This window comes from Mustela putorius, unplaced genomic scaffold, assembly GCF_011764305.1.
Source record: "Mustela putorius furo isolate JIRA1106 unplaced genomic scaffold, ASM1176430v1.1 tig00003853_pilon_pilon_pilon, whole genome shotgun sequence".
Lineage (NCBI taxonomy): Eukaryota > Metazoa > Chordata > Mammalia > Carnivora > Mustelidae > Mustela > Mustela putorius.
Window position 1 is genome coordinate 20,957,229 of NW_025422005.1, and position 26,996 is coordinate 20,984,224.

General features: G+C 47.5%; 1 protein-coding gene across 9 annotated transcripts; it reads left to right on the forward strand.

Annotated features, from left to right (window-relative positions):
• The first annotated feature begins 112 nt into the window (after positions 1–112).
• On the forward strand, positions 113–26,927 carry RCC1 (regulator of chromosome condensation 1). Of its 9 annotated transcripts, XM_004741018.3 has the most exons (13): positions 115–367; positions 1,587–1,641; positions 9,371–9,502; positions 18,756–18,837; positions 19,435–19,524; positions 20,410–20,597; positions 20,776–20,955; positions 21,982–22,078; positions 22,192–22,314; positions 22,820–22,975; positions 23,230–23,349; positions 23,644–23,796; positions 24,965–26,927. In XM_004741018.3, exons 4-13 carry the CDS (start codon positions 18,765–18,767, stop codon positions 25,138–25,140), a joined length of 1,356 nt encoding a protein of 451 aa, XP_004741075.1. In that variant the 5' UTR covers positions 115–367; positions 1,587–1,641; positions 9,371–9,502; positions 18,756–18,764; the 3' UTR covers positions 25,141–26,927. The 9 variants fall into 9 exon arrangements, with proteins under 9 accessions (XP_004741076.1, XP_004741075.1, XP_004741074.1 ...); XM_004741017.3 differs by lacking the exon at positions 1,587–1,641; XM_004741019.3 differs by lacking the exons at positions 1,587–1,641; positions 9,371–9,502 and having other exon boundaries at positions 113–367.
• Positions 26,928–26,996: the final 69 nt, after the last annotated feature.

Consider the following 26,996-nt stretch of genomic DNA (forward strand, 5'->3'; position numbering starts at 1 on the left):
TAAGGTAGTTGAGCCTCTACTGCCAATGTTCCAAGTGGGACTTGAGCCTAAGAAAATTGTCATCCTGCTGATGAGTGATGTGAGATTGAGTCACAATGGGAGTCTTGTCAAGTTGGTACTAGCTGCCAGCATTAATAGGGCAGTTGAGACCCTGAAGGATGGGGACTAGCAGGGAACCATCTAGGAGGTAGAGTCTAGATCCAGAGTGGGGCTAAATGAACATAATGTGGGGAGAGCTTTTAACAGTCATGTGGCCAGTTAGAAGTCCTCAGGGTCAAGTTTAAGGGAAGTGGGTGATTTTGAGTAATCTTGGAACATCTGGGCAGACTACATACAATTCAGGGCCAGAGGATAGAACTGAAGCTAGGTAAGTGTTCATAGCCATTGGAAAACCTGGGAGAGCTTTGTTGGGCTTATTTTTAAGGAATAAGACTTCAGATCCTCTGTTAAAACTACATTTGTACTTAACCTGTGCCAGGCACTACTGTAAGCTTGGCACATATTTGTGACTGAGATAGGTATTAGATTTAACAAAAAGGGTAATTGTCCAAGCTAACAGCTGAGTAGAGTCTCTGCACAAATCCACACCTATAGACTTCCTGGGAGGGAACTTCTAGACCTGGGCCAGCCTTTTGTCCAGTTCTGGTAAGTGGCTTACTGAGAGGAGGTGCTCAGTAAAATGAATGGTGTTAGTTTTCCCTTTAGAATCAGGGAGTTTAGTTTCTAGTACAAGTGAACACAGGCAGGGTAACCTGCTGGGCAGGAAATAACATTCTCTGTGTAGCTGAAGCAAAGCTGTCAGTAGGTATTCTAGGCCCTACCCTTTCAGCCTCCTGCTACCTATCTAGGCTTTTTCAAGCAGGCTCTTCTCGCCTTTTTCTGAGTGTAGGCAGTGCTATCCGTCATTGCTAAACTTGGTCTTGGAATCAAAGCCTGCCTGGTTTGAATCCAAATAGTACTACTTGCTGTCCATGTGAGCTTGGGCAAGCCCCTTAACCTCTGCCTCCTTTTTTTTCATCCACAGAATGGGGATGATTCAAGTACCTACCTGTTGGGGTTCTAATGAGAAATTCGTTATTTTGTAAAAAGCTGTTTCATAAAAGCATGAGTTTGTTAAATACCACTTACCAAGCAAACCACCTGGGATACGGTATCTAATAAATGTTGTCCAATAAATAGCTATTACTAAACCAGGTTTATCTCAGAACCAACCCTATTTCTAGGAGAGTTTAAGGGATTAGTAATGCCCAAGATCACCTAACTAGTAAGGAGCAGAACCAGGATTCAAACCTACTTCCCAAACCATATATATTACTAGCTTTGAGCAAGACAGTGGTATTTATTTTTTTGAAGATTTTATTTATTTGACAGAGATCATAAGTAGGCAGAGAGGCAGGCAGAGAGAGAGGGGAAGCAGGCTCCCCACTGAACAGAGAGAATTCCATGACCCTGAGATCATAACCTGAGCCGAAGGCAGAAGCTTTAACCCATTGAGCCACCCAGGCACCCCCAGTGGTGACATTTGTGTATTATTTAATACTCCATGCACCTCTGTAAAGTAGGTACTCTTTGTCCCCCTTTTGCAGATGAGGAAAGCTGAAGTTGGAGGATAATAAGGAACTTGTCCAAGTTAAACAGCCAGTAAGTGGCAGAGTATGAATGTGAGCAAGGCAACTGACTACAGAGCCTATTTTCAATCTATGTCATATCATGCCTCAAAAAATATTATTTCCACCTGGCTTAAACCACCTTTTTGTATTGAGCTAATGTAATAACCAGGACACCATAAAGCCTCAGTTTCAGTTGTAATGAATTATAAACTTAGGCGCCCAGTTTTACTTGACAGTAGAAAATAGAGTGGAAATGAGTAGTTTCCTGGGGAGTGAGAGCCTTTCCCTGGCCATGCCTCCCTCTTTCACCACCTTCTATCTTTGGGATGGATGGGACCCACATTTTAATGATAGTACCTGACATTTGATGAAGATTTGCTATGTGCTAGGCATTCTTTAATTTTTTTTTTTTTTTAAGATTCTATTTGATAGCGCATGAGAGGGAGAGCACCTGCTGGAGAAGGGCCAGAGGAAGAGGGAGAAGCAGATTCCCTGCTGAGCAGGGAGCCCCACATGGGGCTCTATCCCAGAACCCTAAAATCACAACCCAAGCCAAAGATAGACACTTAACCAACAGCCACTCAGGAGCCCCATGTTCTTTAATCCTTAAAACAGCCTTACACAATGCAGGGAATTTTATTAAATCCATGTTCTAGAAAAGGAAGACAAAATTAAGGTTCTATCATTTGCCCAAGGCCACACAAAGTGGAACTTAAAGGTCTTTGTCTCTAGGGCCTGAATTCTGCACCACCATCTTCACTTTTCCTTACAAGCACACCTTGGGGTGCTTGGGGTGGTTCACTGGGTTAAGCCTCTGCCTTTGGCTTGGGTCGTGGTCTCAGGGTCCTGGGATGGAGCCCCATGTTGGGCTCTGCTCATCGGGAACTGCTCTCACCCCGCTTCCTGCCTCTCTGCCTACTTGTGATCTCTCTCTCTCTGTCAAATAAATAAATAAATAAAAATAAGCACAACACTTTGAGTATCCCATCATGATAGTTGTTAGCATTCTGATGTGGTTATTTTTAAACTGATGTACATCTAACTAGTTGGGTCCTCAAGGAGTGGGACCATCTATGTAAGCTCAGTACCTGTACTGCCTGGCACGTGGCAAACGCTGGTTGTTGTTGGGTTGTTTTTTTTTTTTTTTCCTATGTTCTATTGATTTCTGCTTTTATCTTTATTGTTTTCTTATGATTAGATGTAGTTTATATTCCTTTTCCTCATTTCTTTTTTTACTAAGATTCGTTTATTTGAGGGGTGCCTGGGTGGCTCAGTCATTAAGAGTCTGCCTTCAGGGGCGCCTGGGTGGCTCAGTGGGTTAAGCCGCTGCCTTCGGCTGAGGTCATGATCCCAGAGTCCTGGGATCGAGTCCCGAATCGGGCTCTCTGCTCAGCAGGGAGCCTGCTTCCCCCCCACACCCCTCTGCCTGCCTCTCTGTCTGCTTGTGATTTCTCTGTCAAATAAATAAATAAAATCTTTAAAAAAAAAAAAAAAGAGTCTGCCTTCAGCTCAGGTCATGATCCTGGGGTCCTTGGATCAAGCCCCACATTGGGATCCCTGCTACTCGGGAAGCCTGCTTCTCCCTCTCTCCCACTGCCCCCTTGTGTTCACTCTCTAGCTGTCTCTCTCTCTCTCAATAAAGTCTTGGGGAAAAAATAGATTTATTTGAGAGATAGCACTTGAGTGGGGAAAGGGGCAGAGGCAGAGGGAGAGAATCTGGAGCAGATTCCCTGCTGAGCATGAAGCAACACATGGGACTCATTCTCACAATCCTGAGATCATGACCTGAGCTGAAATCAGGAGTCAGACCCTTAACTGACTGAGCCATCCAGGCACCCCTCTTTCCCTCACTTCTTAAGATAGAAGTTGAGGTCATTGATTTAAGAGTTTTCTTTTATTTAAATAGAAGCATTTAGTGCTACAAGTTTCCCCCAAATATTGCTTTAACAATATCCTAAACTTCTGGTATGTTGTGTTTTCATTTTAATTCAGATCAAAATACTTTCAAATTCCCTTTTGATTTCTTTTATCTATGGGCTGTTTAAAAGTGTATTCATTTTTGGGGCACCTGGGTGGCTCAGTGGGTTAAGCCACTGCCTTCGGCTCAGGTCATGATCTCAGGGTTCGGGGATCGAGTCCCGCATCGGGCTCTCTGCTCCGTGGGGAGCCTGCTTCATCCTCTCTCTCTCTCTGCCTGCCTCTCTGCCTACTTGTGATCTCTGTCTGTCAAATAAATAAAATCTTTAAAAAAAAAAAAAGTGTATTCATTTTTAAATACTTGGGAGTTTTCCAAAGATCTTTCTGTTATTGGTTTCTATCTTAATGTCAGTGTAGTCTAAGAATATACTTTGTATGACTTGAATCCTTTTAAATTTACCAAGACTTGTTCTATGACCTAGAACATGGTCTATCTTGGTAAATGTTTCATGTACACTTGAGAAGAATATGTATTTTACTGTTGTTTGAAAGCAAGGTGGAATGTGAAGAAAGGTGAAGCATTTTATAAAGGTCAATCAGTCAAGTTGGTTGCAGTTGTTCAAGTTTATGTCCTTGCTGGTTTCCTGGCTACTTGGTCTATCAATTACCCAGATTGGGTTGTCAAAATCTCCAGCTAAATTTGTGGATTTGTCTGTTTCTTAAAGTTCTATCAGGTCGTGCCTGGGTGGCTCAGTCAGTTAAGCATCTGCCCTCAGCTCAGGTCATGATCCCAGGGTCCTGGGCTGGAGCCCCGCATCGGGCTCCCTGCTCAGTGGGAAGCCTGCTTCTCCCTTTGCCTCTGCCTGCCACTGGCCCTGCTTGTGCTGTCTGTTAAATAAATAAATCTTAAACAAAAAAAGAACTATCAGTTTTTGCTTCATGTATTGTGAAACTTTGTTACTAGTTGCAATATGTTTGGGGTTGTGTATTTTGATTAATTGACTTCTTTATCATTTATGAAATTACTTCATTTCAGTACGTCTTTGCTCTGAAATCTACTTTGTCTGTTATTAATATAGCTGCTCCACCTTTCTTTTGACTAGTATTACCAGAGTATCTTTTCCATCCTTTTTCTTTTAACTTATTTGTGTATTTATATTTATACTGTATATCTTGGGCACCTGGGTGGCTCAGTGGGTTAAAGCCTCTGCCTTACAGCTCAGGGTCCTGGGATCAAGCCCCAAATTGGGCTCTCTGCTCAGCAGGGACCTGCTTTCTCTCTCTGCCTGCCTCTCTGCCTACTTGTAATCTCTGTGTGTCAAATAAATAAAATCTTTAAACTGTATATCTTGTAGGCAGTGTATAATTGGGTTTTGCTTTTTTTATTATGATAATCTCTACCTTTCACCTGGAGAGTTTAGACCCTATTTTTATATGATTAATGTACTTTGGCTTGAATCTTATTATTTTTTTTAATTTGAGAGAGAGAGAAAACATGGGCAGGGGGAGAGGCAGAGGGAGAAGAATACTCCCCACTGAGCAGGGAGCAGGATGCAGGGCTGGATCCCAGGACTGTGGGATCATGACCTGAGCCAAAGGCAGATGTTTAATAAACTGAGCCCCCCAGCGCCCTAGAGTCTTATCATTTTGAAACACGTTTTTATTTGTCTCATCTGTTCTTTATTTCTTTTGTCTTCTTATTCTGCCTTTTTAAAAAATGAGTATTGGGGGTACCTGGTGGTTCAATCAGTTGAGCATCTGACTCTCGAATTCTGCTTGGGTCATGATCCTGGAGTCCTGAAATGGAGCCCCACATCAGGCTCCTCGCTCAGCAGGGAGTCTGCTTTGGATTCTCTCTCTCCCTTTCCCTTTGTCCCTCCCCCGATGTTTAATGTACACTCTCTCTTTCAAATAAGTAAGTAAATTGTTAAAAAAAAAAAAATGAGTACTGGGCACCTGGGTGGCTCACTTGGTTAAGTGTCTGACTTGATTTTAGCTCAGGTCATAATCTCAAGGTTCCAAGATGGAACCCTGCATTGAGCACCGCATTGGGTGTGGAGCCCGCTTAAGATTTTTCTCCTCCTTTCCCACTGCCTTCCCTCTCTCTTTAAAAAAAAAAAAAAAAAAATATATATATATATATATATATATGATTCTATATTACCTTCTTTGTTGGCTTACTAGCTATAACTTTGTTTTGTTATTTTGGGGGTTGCTTTAGGGTTCATAGTATACATCTTCAGCTTATAAGAGTCCACATTGGTATTTTATCACATCACTTAGGATAGTATAAGAATAATACGTTTGTCACCCCATGTATATCACTTTTATATATGTTATAAAACCCACAATACATTATTTTGTTTCAACATGCAATTATCCAGGGCACCTGGGTGGCTCAGTGGGTTAAGCCTCTGTCTTCAGCTCGGGTCATGATCTCAGGGTCCTGGGATCGAGCCCCACACCAGGATCTCTGCTCAGCAGGGAGCCTGCTTCCTCCTCTCTCTCTCCCTGCTTCTCTGCCTACTTGTGTTCTCTGTCAAATAAATAAAATCTTTAAAAAAAATAAACACGCAATTATCCTTTTTAAAGTTTTAAGAAAGAAAACAATCATTCAAAACTGAAGGTGAGGGGTGGGGGTGGGGAAAAAACAACAACAAAAAAAATGAAGGTGAGGGGCGCCTGGGTGACTCAGTGGGTGAAAGCCTCTGCCTTTCACTCAGGTCATGATCTCAGGGTCCTGGGATCGAGCCCCACATCAGATCTCTGCTCAGCAGGGAGCCAGCTTCCCTTCCTTTCTCTCTGCCTGCCTCTCTGCCTACTTTTGATTTCTGTGTGTCAAATAAATAAATAAGATCTTTAAAAAAAAATGAAGGTGAAATAAGGAATTTTCCAGTGCCCGTCATTCCTCTGTGTAGATCCAGATTCTCGTCTGGTATCACGTTCCTTGTGCCCGAAGGTCTTCCTTTAATATCTTTTATAGTGGTTCAACTGGTAATGAATTCTTTCAGCTTTTATATGTCTGAAAATCCTTTTTTTTTTTTAAAGATTTTATTTATTTAACAGACAGAGATCACAAGCAGGCAGGGAGGCAAGCAGAGGGCAGAGGGGAAACAGGCTCCCTGCTGAGCAGAGAGCCCAATGCGGGGCTCGATCCCAGGACCCCAAGATCATGATCTGAGTCGAAGACAGAGGCTTAACCCACTGAGCCACCCAGGTGCCCCAGAAAATCCCTTATTTTCACCTTCATTTTTGAGAGATGGTTTTGCTGGATATTCCTTATTAGATATAATTTTGCTGGAGTACTTTAGAGATGTTGCTCTGTTGTCATCTTGTTTGCATTGTATCTTTGTCTCGTTCCTCTGTGTATAACATGTCTTTTTCTGACTGCTTTTAAGATTTTTGATCATTGGTCTTAAGTAATTTGATCTTGATGTGTCTTATTTTTCTGTGCTTGGAGTTACTTGAGCTTCTTGGATTTTGTGTTGGTCAAGGTTCTCCAGAGAAACAGAACCAACAGGAGGTATGTGTACAGATAGGTAGATAGAGATTTTTTTTAAAGATTTTATTTGTTTATTTGGCAGAGAGAGATTGAGAGAGACAGAGAGAGAGAGAGAGTACACAAGCAGGGGAGCAGCAGGCAGAGGGAGAAGCAGGCTCCCCACCGAGCAGAGACCCCAATGTGGGACTCTATCCCAGGACTCTTGGATCATGACCAGAGCCAAAGGCAGACACTTAACGACTGAGCCACCCAGACGTCCCGATGGAGATTTATTTTAAAGAATTGGCACACGTAGGTGTGGGGGCTGGCAAGTCAGAAATCTGTAGAGCACTTTGGCAGGCTAGAAATTCCAGCAAGAGCTGGTGTTGCTGTCTTGGCAGAATTCCTTCCTTTAAGGCCTTTCACTGATTGGATGAAGCCCACCCACATCACAGGAGATAATCCGCTTCTTCTTCTTCTTCTTCTTCTTCTTTTTTTTTTTTGTTTAAGATTTAATTTATTTATTTGACAGAGACAGAGATCACAAATAGGCAGAGAGACAGACAGATGGTGGTGGGGGAGCAGGCTCCCTGCTGAGCAGAGAACCTGATATGGGGCTCTATCCTAGGACCCTGAGATCATGACCTGAGCTGAAGGTAGAGGATTAACCCACTGAGCCACCTGGGTGCCCCAGTAATATGCTTCTTTAAACTACTGATTTAAAGGTTATCATACCCAAAAAACACCATCACAGCAACATCTAGCCTGGCATTAGACCAAACAGCTGGCCACCATAGCCTAGCCAAGTAGACATACAAAATTAGCTATCACAGATCTATAGGTCTGTAGTCTGCACATGTTTAAGCTGTTATTTCTTCATATATTCTCGTCCCCAGCTCCTCTTTGCTTTCCTGTATCAATAACTCACTGATGCTATTTTCAATTTTTCAAAAATTCTTTTCTCTTTCATTTTGGATAGTTTCTATTGCTATGCCCTCAAGTTTACTAATCATTTTTTTGCAATATCTAATCTATTGTTAATAGCAATCCAGTGTATCTGCAATCTTAGATATTGTCAAGAAATTAACTTTTGGCCATTTTATATCTTCCATGCTTCTACTTAACTTTTACGAGCAGAATAAAGTTACAATAACTTTTTTTTTTAAAGATTTCACTTATTTGTTTATTTATTTGAGAGAGAGATAGAGAGCATGAGAGCATGAGAGGGAGAAGCAGGCTCCCTGCTGAGGAGGAGGGGCCCCATGCAAGATTCAATCCCAGGACCCCAGGATCATGACCTGAGCTGAAGGCGGATACTTAACCGACTGAGCCACCCAGATGCCCCTATAGTAACTTTCAGCGTCTTTCACTTCTATCATTTGAGACAGTTCCTAGGCCAATTTCAGTTGTTTGTCCTCATGGTTTTCGTTCAATAAATAAAACAATGATAGAATGTGAAGAAATTAAAATCATTATATGGGTTCAGGATAGGAAAAGACGAAGTGGAGCCAAGGAAGGCTTCACAGAGATGGGGCTGGACAGAGCCTTAAGCTATATCAAGAGCTTAGCAAGGCAGGAAGGAAGGCACCCATGAGGGAAAACAGCCCAGATAAAGGTGAGAAGGTAGAATGAACATGGACATCTTCAGAGTATAGTGCAGAGGGGAAGGGAAGAATAGGAAATCAACAGCCTGGGGCTTTTGCCACCGGTGTTCCAAGAGCAGCAGACTCAATACCTGAGTCTTTAAAGATTTTGAAGCAGGGCAAGTTCTCACAGCCATAATTTAGGGAGACAAATGTGGGGACCTCGGAAGAACAAAATGGAGGGAAAAGGATGAGAGGGAGAACCAAAGGCCAGGAGGGCAGAGCTTTAGACCAGAGGGGCAGAAACAGAAACATGAAGAGAAGAGAAGAAAAGAAGGAAGCATTGGGGGTGCCTGGGTGGCTCAGAGAGTTAAGAAGAAAGAATTAGTAGGATTAAATCTTTACTTCTCAGAGAACCTTAATCTTGGCTATAAGGATGAAGTTGGGAAGGGAGTCTAGATCCATACAAAACATGTTTTATTTTAGGGGTTGGGTCTTCTGGGAAGAAATATAGGGCTGAAACTTAGGGTGGAAGTCAGAACCAGACCAAATGGGCTGTCTTCTCCGTTGAAAGAAGAAGAGTTCTGGTCCCCTTCTGCTTGTGTGCTGACCCCAGAGAACTTGCCTTAGCTCTATGAACCCCATTTTTCTCATTTTCCAACAATCATGAGGTTGTGTAAGGAACAAACAAGCTCATGGACATGGGTGGATGTGTTTCTGTAGTTAGCAAAGGGTTTGATAAAATGGGTGATAATAATCATTCTTAAAATTATGTTAAGCCATGTGAATGAGTCAGATCTTGGAAGAAGACAGCAGAGAGATCAAAGATCCAGAGTTGAACCTTGGAGAAATTTCACAGAATATTATCCCAAAGAGGAGTCCATGATGGAGGCAGAGGTAAACTTGGAGAGGTAAGAGACCCTGAAGGTGGGGAGTACTTTTTTGTTTTTTAAAGATTTTATTTATTTATTTAAGAAAGAGCGCGCACAAGCAGGTGAGAGGCAGAGGGAGAGGGAGAGGGAGAAGCAGACTCCCCGCTGAGCAGGGAGCCCCATGTGGGACTCGATCCCAGAACCCCGGGATCATGACCCGAGAAGAAGGCAGATGCTTAACTGACTGAGCCACCCAGGTGCCCAGGTGGGGAGCACTTTGCGGTGAGGTCCATATCAGTAGGAGAAATTCAGTTGGTAAATACTCATCAAAAGTGTCCATCTATTATAGACAATGGGGAGGGTGTGTGCTATAGTGAGGGCTGTGAAGTGTGTAAGCCTGAGGATTCACAGACGCGTACCCCTGGGGCAAATAATACATTATATGTTAATTTAAAAAGAAAGTATCCCTTTAGGGTGTGGGTATGACTGAATGACTTTCAGAGTCAGAATCAACATGAAATGGAGAAAATACCCTTCTTTTTTTTTTTTTTTAAAGATTTATTTATTTATTTGACAGAGAGAGATCACAAGTAAGCAGAGAGGCAGGCAGAGAGAGAGAGAGGAGGAAGTAGGCTCCCCGCCGAGCAGAGAGCCCGATGTGGGACTCGATCCCAGGACCCTGAGATCATGACCTGAGCCGAAGGCAGCGGCTTAACCCACTGAGCCACCCAGGCGCCCCGAGAAAATACCCTTCTGCAGAGGTCCCTGCCCTGATCTCAGAAATCCCCAGCCACAGTCAGATGACCTGAGAGGTCACCCCAGGGAACACCTGAAATCCTGAACAGTTTGTATCCATCCTGAAGAAGGAGTGTGTTAACAAGAGAACCGAGTCAGCTTGATGTCTTTTTCCCATCTCCAGTCCCAACCCCAATCCACACCTTCATCTTCTTTCTTAGCTGGTCTCCTTTGCTTCTCTTGCCCCCCACCCCTCTGTGTTTCCCCTCCCACCAACTCCATTTTCCGTTTTGCTCTAAAACAAAACTCTGCTCAGGTCACTCCCTTGCTCAGATCCCTTCCCTAACTCGCCACTGTTCTCAGGACAGAAGCTGTACTCCTTAGACACACAGGCCCTGCATCATGATCTGACCCTCCACTCGAGCTTTCTCCCCTCTCCCAAGGGCACCCTCTGCTCAAGTCACACCTTGGCAGTTTCCCGCAACCACCCTAGGTTCTCATCGCTCCCTGTCATCGCAAGGGATGCATCTCCTAGATGCCCTGCCCTCTTACCTTGGAAAGCCTTTCTTTCTTTTCTTTTCTTTTCTTTTTTTCTTTCTTTCTTTCTTTCTTTCTTTCTTTCTTTCTTTCTTTCTTTCTTTCTTTCTTTCTTTCTTTCTTTCTCTTTCTTTCTCTTTCTTTCTTTCTTTCTTTCTTTCTTTCTTTCTTTCTTTCTTTCTTTCTTTCTTTCTTTCTTTCTTTCTTTCTAGTAGGCAGAGAGAGAGGAGGAAGCAGCCTCCCCACTGAGCAGAGCCCGATGCGGGGCCCGATCCCAGGACCCTGAACCGAAGGCAGAGGCTTTAACCCACTGAGCCATCCAGGCGCCCCTTGGAAAGCCTTTCTTAAACCCCAGGCTGAGCCCGATACCCTGCAAGGTTGTTGATGGTCTGATTTCTCATTTTTCTCTGACGGGGTCCCTTTTGAGAGCAGGGAAGATCATTATCTCTCTGCTCCGTACAGTCCCTGCCCCACCAGATCTTCCCAAACTCTGGTTTCAAGTGGTCTCTGATTGTCAGTTCACTGGTCCGGATTAGGAGCTTCCCAAATACGTTACCCACAGTCTGCAGTCCGCGGGCCAGGGGCGGAGAGAGCCTTGTCCAGCGCTCTAGCCTGAGCGCGCCACTTGCACTTCCCGGGGCGGCCGCCAGGGGCCGCCGGGCTCTTTGTTTTCCTTTCTGGCCCCGGGTCGGGGCCGGAGGCCTGCAGAGCGCATGCTCTGGGGCAGTTCGCGGCCGGGCCGGCGAGCGGAGGAGTTGCTTGTGGCGGACCTGCAGCGAGGTAGGTCGCGCCGTCACGGGCGGAGGGTCGGGGCGGCGGGTCGAGGCGGAAGGCGGCGCGCGGAGCAGTCACAGCCGGAGCCCTGGCGGGCCGGGGCCGTTGCCCGCGTGCTCGTGTCGGCGGCGCCGGCCCCACGTGAAGCCGGGCGGCAGGAAGGCGCGGGTGCGGGCGCGCGGGTCCCCGGCCCCGCGGGGCGCCCTGGCGCGGGCCCGGCCCCGCCTGGCTCCAGCGAGGGCCGCGCGGCCCCTGTGCCGCCGCGCCTCTCCCGCCCGGCCCGCGGCGCCCGCTCGGGCGGGAGATTCAAACGGCCCGAGCGCGGCCGGCGGGGTGCGCGCGGCCGCGGTGACCCCGCTGGGCGCAGAGCCGCGCGCCTCGCGGCCCGGGACCCGCCGCCCCGGCAGGGGCTGCGCTTCCGGAGCGGGGAAAGTGGTTTTGACCAGCGTTCGTCTGGAGGATGCGTTCGGCCGAGCAGGGGGAGGGATCCTGCCGGACCAGAGTGTGTGCTTGAGGAGCGCGAGGGTAGGCTGGGGAGGGTCGACTTCAGGGAAAGAAGGCTCAGCGTTAACAAGCACCAGGATGAAGACTGTTGACACTTGGAGAGGTGTGCTGTGAACCCCGCATCAGCTCATCTGTCAACTGATTATTTACTGACTGGCTGCTCCGTGCTGCGCTGGCAGGACTGGGGAGCAGTGGGGAGAAGGGCCCCGTGTGGCCTTTACAGAGCTCCTGGTCTCCTTGGGGAGACCCATCTGGGGGCCTCAGTCGTGGTCCAGGGTGCCATCGAAGTATGTCCGTGGAACCATTCATTCATTCATTCATTCATTCAGGTAGTAATGAAACCAGGGTGATACACTTGCCTCCAAGGGCATCGTAGGTGGCTCTTAGTGGAAGTTGACTCTATACCTGACTTCTGTTTACTTGTGACTGTGTCTCACTCCTCTTCCAGACAGTAAGCTGCTGAAGAAGGGAGCTGTTTTTCTGTTAGGGAATGAGAGGTGGGGGCAAAAGATTGCTACTTATTTCTAGCCCAGACACTTAGTGTGTGGTTAAGAAACACACCCAGAGTCTATACAAAGGACTGATTTGTACATTCCAGGATATGCAGGTGGGTAATGGGTGCTGGGCTCCACCTTTTCTTTCTTTCTTTTCTTCTCTTTTCTTCCATTCATTCATTCATTCATAGCTTCTTTCTTTCTTTCTCTAAGTAATCTCTGTACCCACTGTGGGGCTCCAACTCATGACTCTGAGATCAAGAGTTGCCTGCTTTTCCAAGTGAGCCAGCCAGGTGCCCACAGGGCTCCACCTTTTTGGGGTGCCTTGATCCCCTGTCCTGCCTCTGGGATTGCTCACAACAGCATTCTGCAGTACCTGAAGTCTTCTATCTGAGAGACCTATATTCTGAGGCTCACAGAGAACTCAGGTCTGTCCTTCCCCAGGTCCTTCAGTGGCTCCCACACCCATCTGGCCCACCCACTCAGACCCAAACTGCCTCAGTGTCTTCTCTCTGGTCCCACCACCCTCTTCCACTCAGCTGGCTTCTGCCCTCACTTGTGTTTGGCCAAGCTCACGGATTCTGGGGAAGCCTGCCTGGGCTGCCTCCACCCCTGCCTGGATCATGGCCTGCCTTTGGCCGACCTGGTTTTTGTTTTTGTTTTAAGTCAATCAGCAAGCTATACCTTGGTTCTAGTCCTCTCTCTTACTGGCTGTATTCTCTGAGCCTCAGGCCCATCAATTGATTTAGGAGTGATAGTACTTCTTCTGCTTGTGGTGACAAGTAGAAGGCTGTTGGCATACAGAAAATAGGAGTGGCCAGTACCCGAGAGTGGCTCGTATTTCAAGGAGTAGGTTGGTATGATGGACAGACATGTAAACTATGGAGTAGTCATGGTCCAGAAGTCTGTCCCAGTTTCTCTGGGAGAGAATGGTTAGTTTAGGATGAGGGGAGGGACCAGGAAGGTTTACCAGTGGAGCTGGATTTGGGACTGAGTAGACATTCTTCCAGTAGGATAAGGGATGGGAATAGAGACGCAAATGGTCTGGAGAGAATAGTAAGCAATCTGAGATCGTGTAGGAAGCAAAAGGAGGGTGTGATAGAGAAGGAATGAGGCGGTATGTTCTATCAGTACCAGACTCTGGAGGCCTTTCGCACCAAGCTAGGAAATGTGGGCTTTCTCTCTCAGGCAGAGGGAACCACTGGGGAGTCTGAGCTAGAAAGCAGCTTGTTTCAGGTCTGAGGTTTAGAAAGATCATGACTGACTTACAGAATGACATGGGGTGGGGATCAGGAAGACCAGAGCCAAGGGGTTATCTTTTCTTGGGGAGAGGGTATGAGAGACAGTTCCCAGGCAGCCTGGGAGCCTGGGGAGCCTGGGGAGGAAGCTGACAAGGGCACCAGCTTTGGAGTCTGACCAACCTGGTTGAGATCTTCACTTCTCCCAGTGCTGGGTGAGATACTCTTAACTTTCTTTTCTTTTCTTTTTTTTTTTTTTTTTAAGATTTTATTTATTTATTTATTTGACAGACAGGGATCACAAGTAGGCAGAGAGGCAGGCAGAGAGAGAGAGAGGAGGAAGCAGGCTCTCCACAGAGCAGAGAGCCCGATGCAGGGCTCGATCCCAGAATCCCGGGATCATGACCTGAGCCAAAGGCAGAGGCTTTAACCCACTGAGCCACCCAGGCACCCCTATTCTTAACTTTCTGAGCCTCAGCTTCCTCACCTGTAAAGTAGGATCAGGGTGCTTAGCTTGCAGCTAAGATGCCCCACAATGTTCACCAAAACACAGGTGGGTAAGGAGATGTTCACTGGATTCCAGCCCACAGGAACACATGTTTTTGTTAGTGCCCTGTGATACCAATCACCTCATGCCTCATGTTTATTTTTCCGTCTCCACTCCAGACCTTGCCTACAGGTCAGCCTAGCATCAGCACCAGTATGCTGACATAATTCTCTTCCCTGTGTTTTCACTTCTTGCTGTGAGTACTTTTCTGCACTACAGCACCGGCTCCCTCCCCGCCACAGCTGTCCTCTGCAGGTCATTCTGAAGAACTGGTGGGAGATTTACCTTTGGCAGGACAGGGCCTTGGACACAGGGAACTGGCTGCCAACTTGGCCAGAGGTACAGGCTGTCTACCTGAAACTAAGGGATACCTGTTCTATCCCACAGCCCTTAACCCACCCAGCTCTGCATACTTAAACGTTGCCTCTTGCTGGCTCCCAAAGACTTCGGACTTCATGAAAACATCTGGTAAAATGGGGCTCTTGGGTCTCTCCTCCCCGGTTGTCCCCCAGTGTTCTCCTACCTCACTAAATAGAAGTTGACCATTCTCCAAGTCAGTTTTTTTTTTTTTTTTAAAGTAATCTCTATACTGAGTGTGGGCTCGAACTCACAACCTTGAGATTAAGAGTCACATGCTCCACCAGCTGAGCCAGCCAGGTACCCCGTTCCATTCTCCTAGTCATTTAAGCCAAGGCCTGGGAGGCTTTGTGTTTGGCCAGGCTTATAGGGGCATCCTGGGGAGGCCTGCCCGGGATCCACTGGATTTCTTTTAGGATGAAGAAAGTCATTCTGGATCCCTCCCTCTGCCTCACTCCACACATCTAAACCACAGATCGAATCTGTCTCCTAAGTTGATCTGTTTTGTTTCCTTTTCCTCTCTTAGCTCACACAGACCCAGTCAAGTCACCACCATCTCTCCTTTGGATGCCTGCAACGGCCTCCTCTTCCAGTCCATCCCAGTTTCTTTAGAATAGCCAGAACAGCCGCTTAAGAGTGTAAATCGGATGAAGACTTTCTTGAACGTTTTCTGTTTTCCCTAGAAGCCCATGCATGATCCAGCCCCTGCTCACTTCTTGCCATCTGACCAGTTCTCCAGCTGCAGCACGCTGGCCTCTCCCAGTTCCCAAACTTACCACACCGTGTTCCAGGCCAGTTTTGTCCTGGTCTTGCAGTGCCAGGTTTCTCAGATTTCAGGTCCTAGCTTAAACGTGGCACCTCCCTCACCACTCCCTTCCGCTACCCCAAGTTATTTTCTTTTTCTTTCGGTTTTTTTTTTTTTTTTTTTTTTTTGTGTGTGTGTGTGATAAAATATACATGAAGTTTACTATTTTCACCATTTTTTTTCCACTTTAACCTTGTTTAAGCATATAGCTCAGCGTGGTTAAGCACACACATTGTTGTGCACCCCCAAGTTATCTCTCATGTCTCCTTGCTTATCTTTCACTCAGCACTATCAGTAATGTTTCTTTCCTGCTACAGTGTAAGCTCCATGAGAACAGGGAGAGGGTTAGTCTCCTTTATCCTTGCCACATGTGGCCCAACGCCAAGCAGTGGTAATAGGCACTCAAATATTTGTGGAACAAATGAATAAATGCTGCCATGTCTTGCGTACTTACTGTGTGCTTGGCACTGCAGAGTCCATTACAACATTTCATTCAGTTTTGACAGCAGGCCTGAGAGGTGGTCATAGCATTCCCTCCGACAGAAGAGGAAACAGCTCAGAGGTCGAGGCTGCTGGCCAACCAGGGTCACAAAAGCCAGGGTGAACAAGCCACAGCTCTAGCAGATGAATCCAGTTCCCTCTAATCCCAGAAAATGGGCATCTTTAGCATGGTAAGGGGTGGGGGGTTCTCAAAGAGGTGGGTCCCAAAGAGAGGCATCCCACCCCAAAAGAATAAAAGTTGGGTGACATTCAGAACTGCCACCTCATCAGAGTCAGAACAGGCCTGTCACAACCTGTAGAGGAAGCTCAGCCTACACAGGCTTGGAGGGTTCTGAACCTTTGGCTGCTTCCTTATCTTCAGTCCTTTGTTCCCCGCCAGGATGGTAAGCAGAAGTGTGCTCAGAAATTCAGAGACCATTGGCCTTGTGTTCATTACCATGCAGTGGGGAGCGGGAGGGGCTGATGCTCTAGGACCTGCTGGAAGGAGGAGATGGGGAGGTTAGGCCCACAGCTGAGCCCAGGAAGGGCTCTTGAAGTTCTCCCTCTGGTTTATAGTCTTGGGTAGAGTCTCATCCCTTAACTGAAAAAGGGAGGAGAGGTGGGTTAGATTAGATTAGAGCTGTGCTCAGGCATTGCCTGGGGCAGGGTCTAGATGTTGTATTTGAAGGTTTTATTTGTCAGAGAGAGAGAATGTGTGCACAAGCAGGCAGAGAGGCAGGCAGAGGCAGAGAGAGAACCAGGCTCCCTGCCGAGCAAGGAGCCCGATATGGGACTCAATCCTAGCACCCAGGGATCATGACCTGAGCCAAAGGCAGTGGCTTAACCAACTGAGCCACCCAGGCGTCCCTAGATGTTATAATACCGATATGAGTATATAGTTTACAGTATTAGCTCATTTAATCCTCAATAACAAAAAAGGATATAGGTACGATTATTATCCCTGTTTTACTGAGGAAGAAACTGAATCATGAAGAGATTAAGTAATTCTGCCCAACGTCAAGTACTTAGAAAGATTCTGGCCCTGAGGCTCTCCGTGAGCACAGGCTATTCCACTTCCACATCAGGTTAGCTCTGAAGGGCGCTGACCCCTGCTAGCCACTCCAGAACCTTTGCAGTCAGATTGGAGAGCCCCAGGCTTCGACAGTTTCACAGACCAGGGCTCAATAAGGATTTATTTCTGGGGCTGGGTGTGTGGAGGAAGGTGGCTTTGGACACAGTTTGGGCTGGATTGGAACTGAGAGAGCTGGGGAGAGTGTCTCTGGGAGCAGCCTTGAGGAAGACAGGGAGACTTGTGGGGCAGCAGCAGCCAAATGAGGGAGCGATTTTGGGCCAAAGCCCTCCGCTGTCCTGGATGGTGCTAGGTCCAAGAAACTTTCTTGCCACTCAGTGCTTTCCTTTCCCCTTTTTGTAACACCTGGTGAGTGTATACAGTGTTTATTTTTATTTTTTTTAAAGATTTTATTTATCTGTGTGAGAGCACAAGCAGGGGGTGCGGCAGGCAGAGGGAAAATCAGGCTCTCTGCAGAGCATGGAGCGCCATGCAGGACTTGGGGGATCCCAGGACCCTGGGATCATGACCTGAGCTGAAGGCACCTGCTTAACAACTGATCCACCAGGCGACCTAAGTGTATATTTCTTAATTGGACTGTTTAGGAAAGCCACTACTCAGTAGTGGCACTTTTGGATCAGGGGGCACAGATGGTCTGGTTTGGTTTTATATAATGAGACTAGCTTTTTTTTTTTTTTTTAAAGATTTTATTTATTTATTTGACAGAGAGAGATTACAAGTAGGCTGAGAGGCGGGCAGAGAGAGAGAGGAGGAAGCAGGCCCCCTGCTGAGCAGAGAGCCCGATGCGGGACTCGATCCCAGGACCCTGGGATCATGACCTGAGCCACCCAGGCGCCCCATGAGACTAGCTTTTATTTGTTTGTTTGTTTGTTTGGTTGGTTGGTTGATTGGTTTTTCTTTTGGTTTGAAAACAATAGTGCTTTACCGAAGTTACTGTTGGTTATCTCAGGGTTGAGGGGGAGCTGTGAGAGATACTAACTTGATTTTGGTTCTTCAAGGTTTTAATTTTTTATAATAAAATAAAAAATAGGTGTGCCTGGCTGGCTCTGTCAGAAGAGCATGCAGCTCTTGATCTCACGGTCATGAGTGTGAATCTCACAGGTGGAGAAATTACAGAAATATATAAGTAAACCTAAAATAAATAAATAATTGAAAAAGACATGTAAAGTTCTTTGTCAGATATCTTAGATAATACAGGAAGGTACAAAGAAAAAAAAAATGTCCATAATCCCATTTTCCAGAGGTTACCATTGTTAATAGTGAATATATTTCCTACCACAGAGTCTTGTGTACCTATTTTTGCATGTATATGCCTTTTTTTATGGGATGATGGGCTGTTTTTTCAAGCTGCTTATATTATTTGGCAACAAACATCTTCCTATTCAATAAACAAATCTCTGAAGGTGTCAGTTTTAATGGCCTCATATTGTTCTATCCTGAATATACTGCATATTTCCTAGGCACCCCCTACCATGGAGCGTATGGGTTGCTCCTTTTTTTTCTCTTTCTTTTCTTTTTTTTTGGTTACTGTTAGGAAGAATACAGTAGAGAATATGTATGAAACCTAAACTTTGGGTGTATCCACTATTCTGTTCTTGTTCTTCTCAGGTAAACTCTGAGAAGTGGAATTGTCAGAATTCCTCTTACCCTTTTAGGGGTTCTGGTAAAGGTTACTTAGAGCAGGAAAATGACTGCCATTTCTGAGATGGAATATTTGCCTCGGTTTTTCAGGAAAGGAAGATGCCACCCAAACGTATAGCTAAGAGAAGGTCACCCCCAGAAGATGCTCTCCCCAAAAGCAAGAAGGTGAAAGGTAAGTTGGTGCTGGCCTCTGTCTCTGAATGGGAGACCTCTTGGAGCCCCCAGAATCTAGGACTGGGCTTCCCCCTGACATCCCCCTGACAAGCTGAGGGGCCTAGAAGCCCAGGAACTCCACCCAGATGGAGGGTCTTTTGTAGCTTACTGAATCCTACCCTCAGCAATTGTAAAGGAGCAGAGACTTGTCTACAAGCACTCAAGCAGTACTGGTGGGGGTGGGGGTGAGGTGGGGGGTGGTAAGACCCTAGTTAGGACTTTGCTCTAGGGATTAATATACTATGGCTAAACCACTGACTTCCAGAAGTGGGTTCAAGTCCAGGCTCTGCCACTTTCTAGCCATGTAGTTTTGGGCAGGTGACTTAATCTCTCTGAGCTTTGAAGTAACCCATTCATAAAACAGAGGAAAGAACAGCACCAATCTCGCTGGGCTGTTAAGAGGAAAATGAGATAACGTCCTGGTAGCATTTGAGGGAGGTATCTGTGCTTTGCTCTTTCCTGGGACCCTGGAGGGAGTCGGGGAGGAGAAAAGTCCACCCCCAATCTGGGAGGGAATAGTGTGGACCCACACTCAGACAGTGTCTGTCTTTTGCAGACCATCGTAACCAGGCAGTGAGGGCCGTTGCCTCCCATCGCGTTCCAGGTGCCCGGAGGCCGAGCCCTCCTGACCAGAAAACCCGACCAGGTGGCTCCCTGCCCAGGGCACCCTCTGCGCAGCCGTACTGGCCCTGGCAGCCGTGGCCGCACCCCCGGGGGGAGGAGCTGGATGCCATTGGTTGCCCAGGGCTGCGGGCGTCTGCCATTGGCCCTCAGATGGCGCTGTGCCTTCCACTGGTTGGCTTGTATCTTTCGCAAATGCTTGTCTTCTGTCTTACTCCTGCCCCTTCCTCTTCTGCTGTGTGTCTGTCTGCTCCCAGATTGGAGCGGAAGGGTTCTATGGGAGTATGTCTAGGACTTAAGTCGCAGCCTGAGGGTGGTGGCTAGGGACAGTGCTCTGACCCATGTAGGTTCCTTTGGTTGCAGTGCAAACTTTACTGTTTATTAGCTCCATGACTCTGGGAGGGTTACTTAACCTCTGAGTCTCTGTTTCCTTTCCTATAAAACAGGAGCCTAAATGTGGAAGGCCTGTAGTATAACTTAGGGGACTACAAAGCAACTTAACATTCGTAGAGTAAGCAGCCAGTAAAAGGTAGACCTTATCTGAGTCCTCACTGTTGGCACCACGACTCCTGAGAACTTAGAGCTGTTCAGGAAAACTGTATCCTCACTGTTCTCTTCCCCTTCCCACCAAGATTCATTTCACAATATTGAGTGTCTTCATGTTTCCATGTCCTCCCTCATATTAATACGTGCTCAGTTTTTAATTTTCACAAAAACCTTGTGACATAGTTATCTTTGCTATTCACATTTTACAGATGAGGAGACTTAGGCTTCCTAGAAAGGTCCTATGACTGGTCTGTGGCAGAGCAAGGGCTTGAACCCAGGCGTCTGTGGTCCCAGAGCCCATGCAGCGACCCCTCCTCTCTCCTGTCATCCTGCACACTCAAGGGCTGTCTTCTTCACCCCTCAGTCTCTCATAGGTCCCACAGCACAGAACCAGGCATGGTGCTGACACTGGGCCAGGGTGACGTGGGCCAGCTGGGGCTGGGCGAGAATGTGATGGAGAGGAAGAAGCCAGCTCTGGTGCCCATTCCAGAGGACATCGTGCAAGCCGAGGCTGGGGGCATGCATACTGTGTGTCTAAGCAAAAGTGGCCAGGTAGGTTGGGGTGGGTGGCCCAAGACTGGTCTGGGCATGGGGTTGGAGGGCTTGAGGAAGGAGCTTTGAACCGCACACATTACTCTGTGGAGATGGAGCTGGTCAGCTGCATAGGGAGTGATCTAAACAAGAATGGACTGAAGCCAGACTTGCGCTAATGTGGGTATCTTGGGCACAGGTCTACTCCTTTGGCTGCAACGATGAGGGTGCCCTGGGAAGGGACACATCCGTGGAGGGCTCAGAGATGGTCCCTGGGAAAGTGGAACTGCAAGAGAAAGTGGTACAGGTGTCAGCAGGAGACAGTCACACAGCAGCCCTCACTGAGGATGGTCGTGTTTTCCTCTGGGGCTCCTTCCGGGTAAGACTGGGTCTGGAAGACCGCATGGGGGCAGGCTGGCAGAATTCACTGGTGAGAGCCCAGTGATAATCCATCTCCACCTCCCTGTTGTACCTAACGGTGGGGAAATCAAGGCCCGGAGGCAGAGCTTGGACCCAGACCCAGGTCTCTTCATCCAGGCCTGTCCACACCCCTGGCTCTTTCCTTGAGTCTGTATTATGAAGTGTGTTATGTTGGGAAAAGGGTGGGTCAAGGAGGCCTTTGGGCTGAGGCAGATTCAGGAAGCCTGCAGTCCTCACCCATCTCCCTGCCTTCAACCTCCCCTCTCCCCCACCCTCTTCTACATCTGTCAGGGGTTTTGGGGTACATGGAAAGGATTGTCACATCTCAGAATTTCTGAGGCAGGGGAGTTTAAACAGTAGAGTCAGCATTAAAATTGTTTTGGTACTTTGGTATTTATTTTAAAATGTCAAAAATAAAGGAATCAGATGAGGACACCTCATTGGGGCTGTTTTTAAGCCTTTTTTTTTTTTTTTTTAGATTTTATTTATTTGACAGAGAGAGACAGGGAACACAAGCAGTGGGAGAGGGAGAAGCAGGCTTCCCACGGAGCAGGGAGCTCAATGAGCGGCTCAATCTCAGGACCCTGGGATCATGACCTGAGCCGAAGGCAGACACTTAACAACTGAGCCACCCAAGCACCCCTGTTTTTAAAACTTCTTATGGAGAATTTCAAACACCTGAAAGTAGTCAGAAAAGTACCGAATACCCATCTACTTGCCTCCACTGTCATCAGCTTGTGGCCAAGCTTATTTCTCTCTACTCCCATCCACTACCCTATTCCTTTGTTATTTTAATGCAAATCACAAGCCACATAGCATTTCACTCATGAAGTATTTCCCTGTTTGTCCTGGCTCCTGCCCAGCGCCTCGTCCTCATCTGGCCCCAGTCCCCTTCACCAGACAGCTCTGGGGTTGCTGCGAAGCTGGACCTGGCTGGTCTGGGGCAGACAGGACCGGCCGGTAAGTGCTCTGTCTGGCCTTCCAGGACAATAACGGTGTGATTGGACTCTTGGAGCCCATGAAGAAGAGCATGGTGCCCGTGCACGTGCAGCTGACTGAGCCTGTAGTGAAGGTGGCCTCAGGTGAGCCTGGGGGTACTCACATTAGGCAGGAGCTGGAGAACTCGTTCCAGGACAGGCCTGGTCTTGGACCTTACAGACAAGCCTTGTATCCTCTGCCTTCCTCTCCCCCGCAGGAAATGACCACTTGGTGATGCTGACAGCTGATGGTGACCTCTACACTTTGGGCTGCGGGGAGCAGGGCCAGCTGGGCCGTGTGCCTGAATTATTTGCCAACCGTGGTGGCCGGCAGGGCCTTGGTAGGTGGCTTACGTCCTTCTGGCAGGGCAGCTAGGAAAGCCACCCCCTGGAGAATGTCAGAAGCAGGAGGGATTCTCTCTGTGTATTTAGGCTTGCATCAGATAGGCCTGCAGTGGTAGGTGAGATCTCTCTAGAGCCAGACCACCCTGGATTTGAATCTTGGTTCTTCTACCTACTGGCTGTAGTTTTCTTATCTCTAAACGTACTGGATGTTTCTCATCTCTAAACATACTTCATCGGGTTGTGGTGAAGTGAAATAAGTTAATATAGGAGAACATTTGGCACATAGTAAGTTCCATGTAAATGCTACCTTTTACGACTCGGGGAGTCTGAGTGAGGCACTTGCACTCTCTTGACCTCAGTTTCCTCTTCTTTAAATGGGGAAAAGGAAGAAGAATCCCTGCTTAGCTTCCCTCCAAGGGCTGTAGTAATGGGGAAAAACACAGAGGACAGAGAGAAGGTGTGTGTGTCTGCCACTGACTCCAGTCTCCTCTCTGCCTACAGAACGACTCCTGGTCCCCAAGTGTGTGATGCTGAAATCCAGAGGAAGCCGGGGTCATGTGAGATTCCAGGATGCCTTCTGTGGTGCCTACTTCACCTTTGCCATCTCCTGCGAAGGCCATGTGTATGGTTTTGGCCTCTCCAACTATCATCAGCTTGGTGAGTCCCAAGCTGGGATCTTGCACAGCTCAGAGTGACTTGGGTTCCAATCCTGGCTTCACTGCTCATTTGCTGGGCACCCTTGTTGGGGTCAGCTTATGCCTCAGATCATAGTTTTGCTCTCTGTAAAGTGAGAAGATCTATACCTTGGTATTGGTGTGGGGGAGGCAGCCTCAGTATGTGAGGGCATGAAGAAGGACAGCTCCTTGGACAGCTTCACCCTTGACAGTTCTATCCTGGCCTTTTCTTTCCAGGAACCCCGGGCACAGAATCTTGCTTTGTACCTCAAAACTTGACATCCTTCAAGAACTCTACCAAGTCCTGGGTGGGCTTCTCTGGTGGCCAGCATCATACAGTCTGCATGGATTCGGAAGGTGGGACCGCTGGCTTGCGGGTGGAGTATTCCTTGGGCATAGCCCAGCCAGACTCCTGAGACCGGGGTCCTTGGAACCTGGGCCTGCTCCGTGGGTTGGGTCAGATGTGGGTCCATGAGGGCCATCCCCATCCCCCAGAGTCCTGGCACTCATCCAAGTATGAGCTCAGTGGGGTCCTACGGGGGTTCTCCCAGGCCTCCCTGGGACAGATGCTGCACACCTGCTTCTCACCACTCTGGGCCTACCTGGAGCATGTCCTCTGCTCCTCCTCATCTCTCCTCCCTCCTCCCACAGGAAAAGCCTACAGCCTGGGCCGGGCCGAGTACGGGCGGCTGGGCCTTGGGGAGGGTGCTGAGGAGAAGAGCATACCCACCCTCATCTCCAGGCTCCCTGCCGTCTCCTCGGTGGCTTGTGGGGCTTCCGTGGGGTATGCTGTGACCAAGGATGGTGAGTTGGGGCTGCCCATCCTCGGTGTGGTCGTGTCTTAGGGGTCGTGATTCTTACCGGACTGCTCGTCAGGCTCTGGTGTCCATGATTAAACAGAGCTGAGATGCAGACAGCACTGTTTGTGAGGACCTTGTTTTCTCCTGTCAGAAGCTCTGGCTTTGATGAACATAAAATGATGAACATAAAATTCATAAGGGTGATATGTTTCGTAGCATAGGAGAATAGTAAGGAGAGATATACCACTGAGGCCCACACAGGCAGTAGGACTTGAATCCAGGTCTCCAGAGTCTTTTTTTTTTTTTAAGATTTTTATTTATTTATTTGACAGAGAGAAATCACAAGTAGATGGAGAGGCAGAGAGAGAGAGGGAAGCAGGCTCCCTGCTGAGCAGAGAGCCCGATGCGGGGCTTGATCCCAGGACCCTGAGATCATGACCTGAGCCGAAGGCAGCGGCTTAACCTACTGAGCCACCCAGGCGCCCCAGGTCTCCAGAGTCTTAACTCAGGTTTCTCTTTACACTTTCCACCAAGGTGACCCCTTTATTTATAACCTAGTATGTGCCAGCTTCCCAGGGAGCTGTACTTAGACTTTTATTAGGAGAGAGAAGGCTTAGTCACTAGGGTTCTAGCAGGCACAGCCCAAGACAGTATGAACCAGGTGGTCACCAGACCCTGGGTGGGTGAGAGGGATAGCCACAGATACTTTGAGAAGTCTGGAGCTGATGGAAGCACTTGGCCTGGAATTACCTGGGAAGAGTTCCTGAGGAAGTGGTGCTTGTACTAACTTTAAAGGTTCAGTCCTTTATGACAAGCAGTGGAGGGCATCCCAGGCACAGGAACATCCAGATCAGTCTCTAAGGTCATTGGAATGGCAGGTGGTGTAGGGGTTTGGGGAGTGGCTAGTCATGTAGAGCCTTGAATGCCATGCCTAGGAGCAGGGAGAAGTCTTTAGCAATGTGTAAGGACTGTTGTCTCTGCTTGACAAAGCTATTTTTTTAATCTGTCATCTCTTTGGCTTCTCCCAGCTTCCCTGAACTCCAGAGGCTGGGGCATTGCTAGGCTGTTACGGGCCAAAGCCAAAATTCACCCTCATGTTCCAGGCTTCTCACAGTATAAAAGATGGGGCTAGGGATCCTAGAGACAGCTGCCCCCATTTCTCTCCCCTGTAGGTCGTGTTTTCGCCTGGGGCATGGGCACCAACTACCAGCTGGGCACAGGACAGGAGGAGGATGCCTGGAGCCCCGTGGAGATGACTGGCAAACAGCTGGAGAACCGTGTGGTCTTATCAGTGTCCAGTGGAGGCCAGCACACAGTCTTACTAGTCAAGGACAAAGAACAGAGCTGATGAAGCCTCTGCGGGCCTTGCTCCCGGCCCCACCACTCTCCCTCCTGAAACTGGGAAGCTATGATGACTACAGATTCCAACAGGCCCCCCCCCCGCCCCGCCCCGAGTACTCTGTCATCTCCTGCCTTTTTCCTATCAGCAGAACAGAATCCTTTTCCTCTTTTCCGACCTCCTTTCCTGAATCATCCTGCAGCCTACAGGATGAAGGGGAGTGGGGGGAAATGGAAGAGGGGAGGAGTTTCGGCAGCCGGAACATTGCTCACCCTAGAGCTTTGTGATTAGACCTTTCCCCCTCATCCCTACCTCCCATGGTCCTGGCTGACCTGGTGTTGCCTGCCAAAAACCAAAAATTCCTCCCATGGGGATTTGGTGCCCACGTTCTGAAAAGTTGGGAATCATCAAGCCCTACACTAGCCATGTGCCACTCTCTGTCCTTCACAATCCACAGGCAGACAAATGGTATGGTGGTCAGACCCAGCTGTCATGGACCTATGCCTGGGGGAAACTGGAGATGGGGCAGGGCTGCCCAGCTGTGGGCAACCCCAAGCCAAATATTTGGCCCTCAACAGATGTCCATGGAGAAGAAAAAACAATGATCCTCCACTTGATCAAGAAAAAAGCCAATCAGCCTTCGTCCCAGAAGCACAAAGCATTCCGCCCTTCAGACATTGCCTGAGTATCCTGCCCATCGGACCTGCCTTGCCTGTAGCCAGGGGCCTGAAGTCTGGAAAGGAAGCTACATCTGCAGAGCAGGACGTGGAGGGGTGTGGGGAAGGAGAGTCTTATAAACAAACTTACAGCAATATTGAGCGTGAGAGTGAAGGGAGGGAGGGGAGAGGGGTCAGAGGGACAGAGGCCTGGTGCACAGAAAGGGAAGCAGCAGCTTGTACAGAGGCTGAGAAAATAGAACAGTTTAAATTTTTTTTAAATGTAAAGTATTTTGGAGGGGAGAGTGAAATCTTTTAACACTTTGAATAAATCTAGAGTTTTATAAAACAGGCCACTTGTTTTCTACATACTCCCTGCTTTTTTAAGGGAGCTCCTGCTGTGTTGGGAAGAGCAGAATAAACCCATACCTATGCACCTGGGCAAGGCTAGGACCTAAGTGATGTCGCCATGTCCTAGTATGTGCCAGTCAGCTCTTGATGTGGCTGTTTCATACAAATCAAAAAAGAGAAAAAGAGCTGGTTGATTTTTTTGCTTAGGTATTTATGTTTCAGGAATCACTGGAGTTAAAAAAAAAAATATATGCTGCATAATGTGAGACATGAAATGGATCTTTTAATATCCTAATCCCAAACCAAGGTTTGAGTATAGCACATAGCTATAAATACTTATACTAATCTTGCTGTTATATCATTTCTCAACAGCTGATGTAATTGATTAAACATGGTTAACTGCACAGTAACTCTTAAGACTACTTACTACTCATATAAATGTAGATCTTTCCAGGCATTTGAGCAACCAGATCATACAGCTGACCTGTCTACAATGGTGATCCCTAGCCACATGTGGCTATTTACATTTAAATTAATTAAAATTGTAAAAATTTAAAAATTAATTTCTTTGTTTGGACTAGCCACATTTCAAGTCCTCAGTAGTCCCGTATGGTTGGTGCCTATGGGATTAGGCTATGCAAACATAGAACATTTCTGTAATTGCAGAAAGTTACAGTGGACAATGCCGATCTAGAAGGTCTATTAATGTATAACAGGAAGTTTTTTTATTATCACCAGAAGGATTCTTCTTGGAAAAGACTTGAAAAAAATGAATATGATGTAAAAGAACTTCAAATGTATTCTGTGATTTTTTCTCCCCCCCGAAGTTTTGGTTTTAATACAGGCAATATACTGATT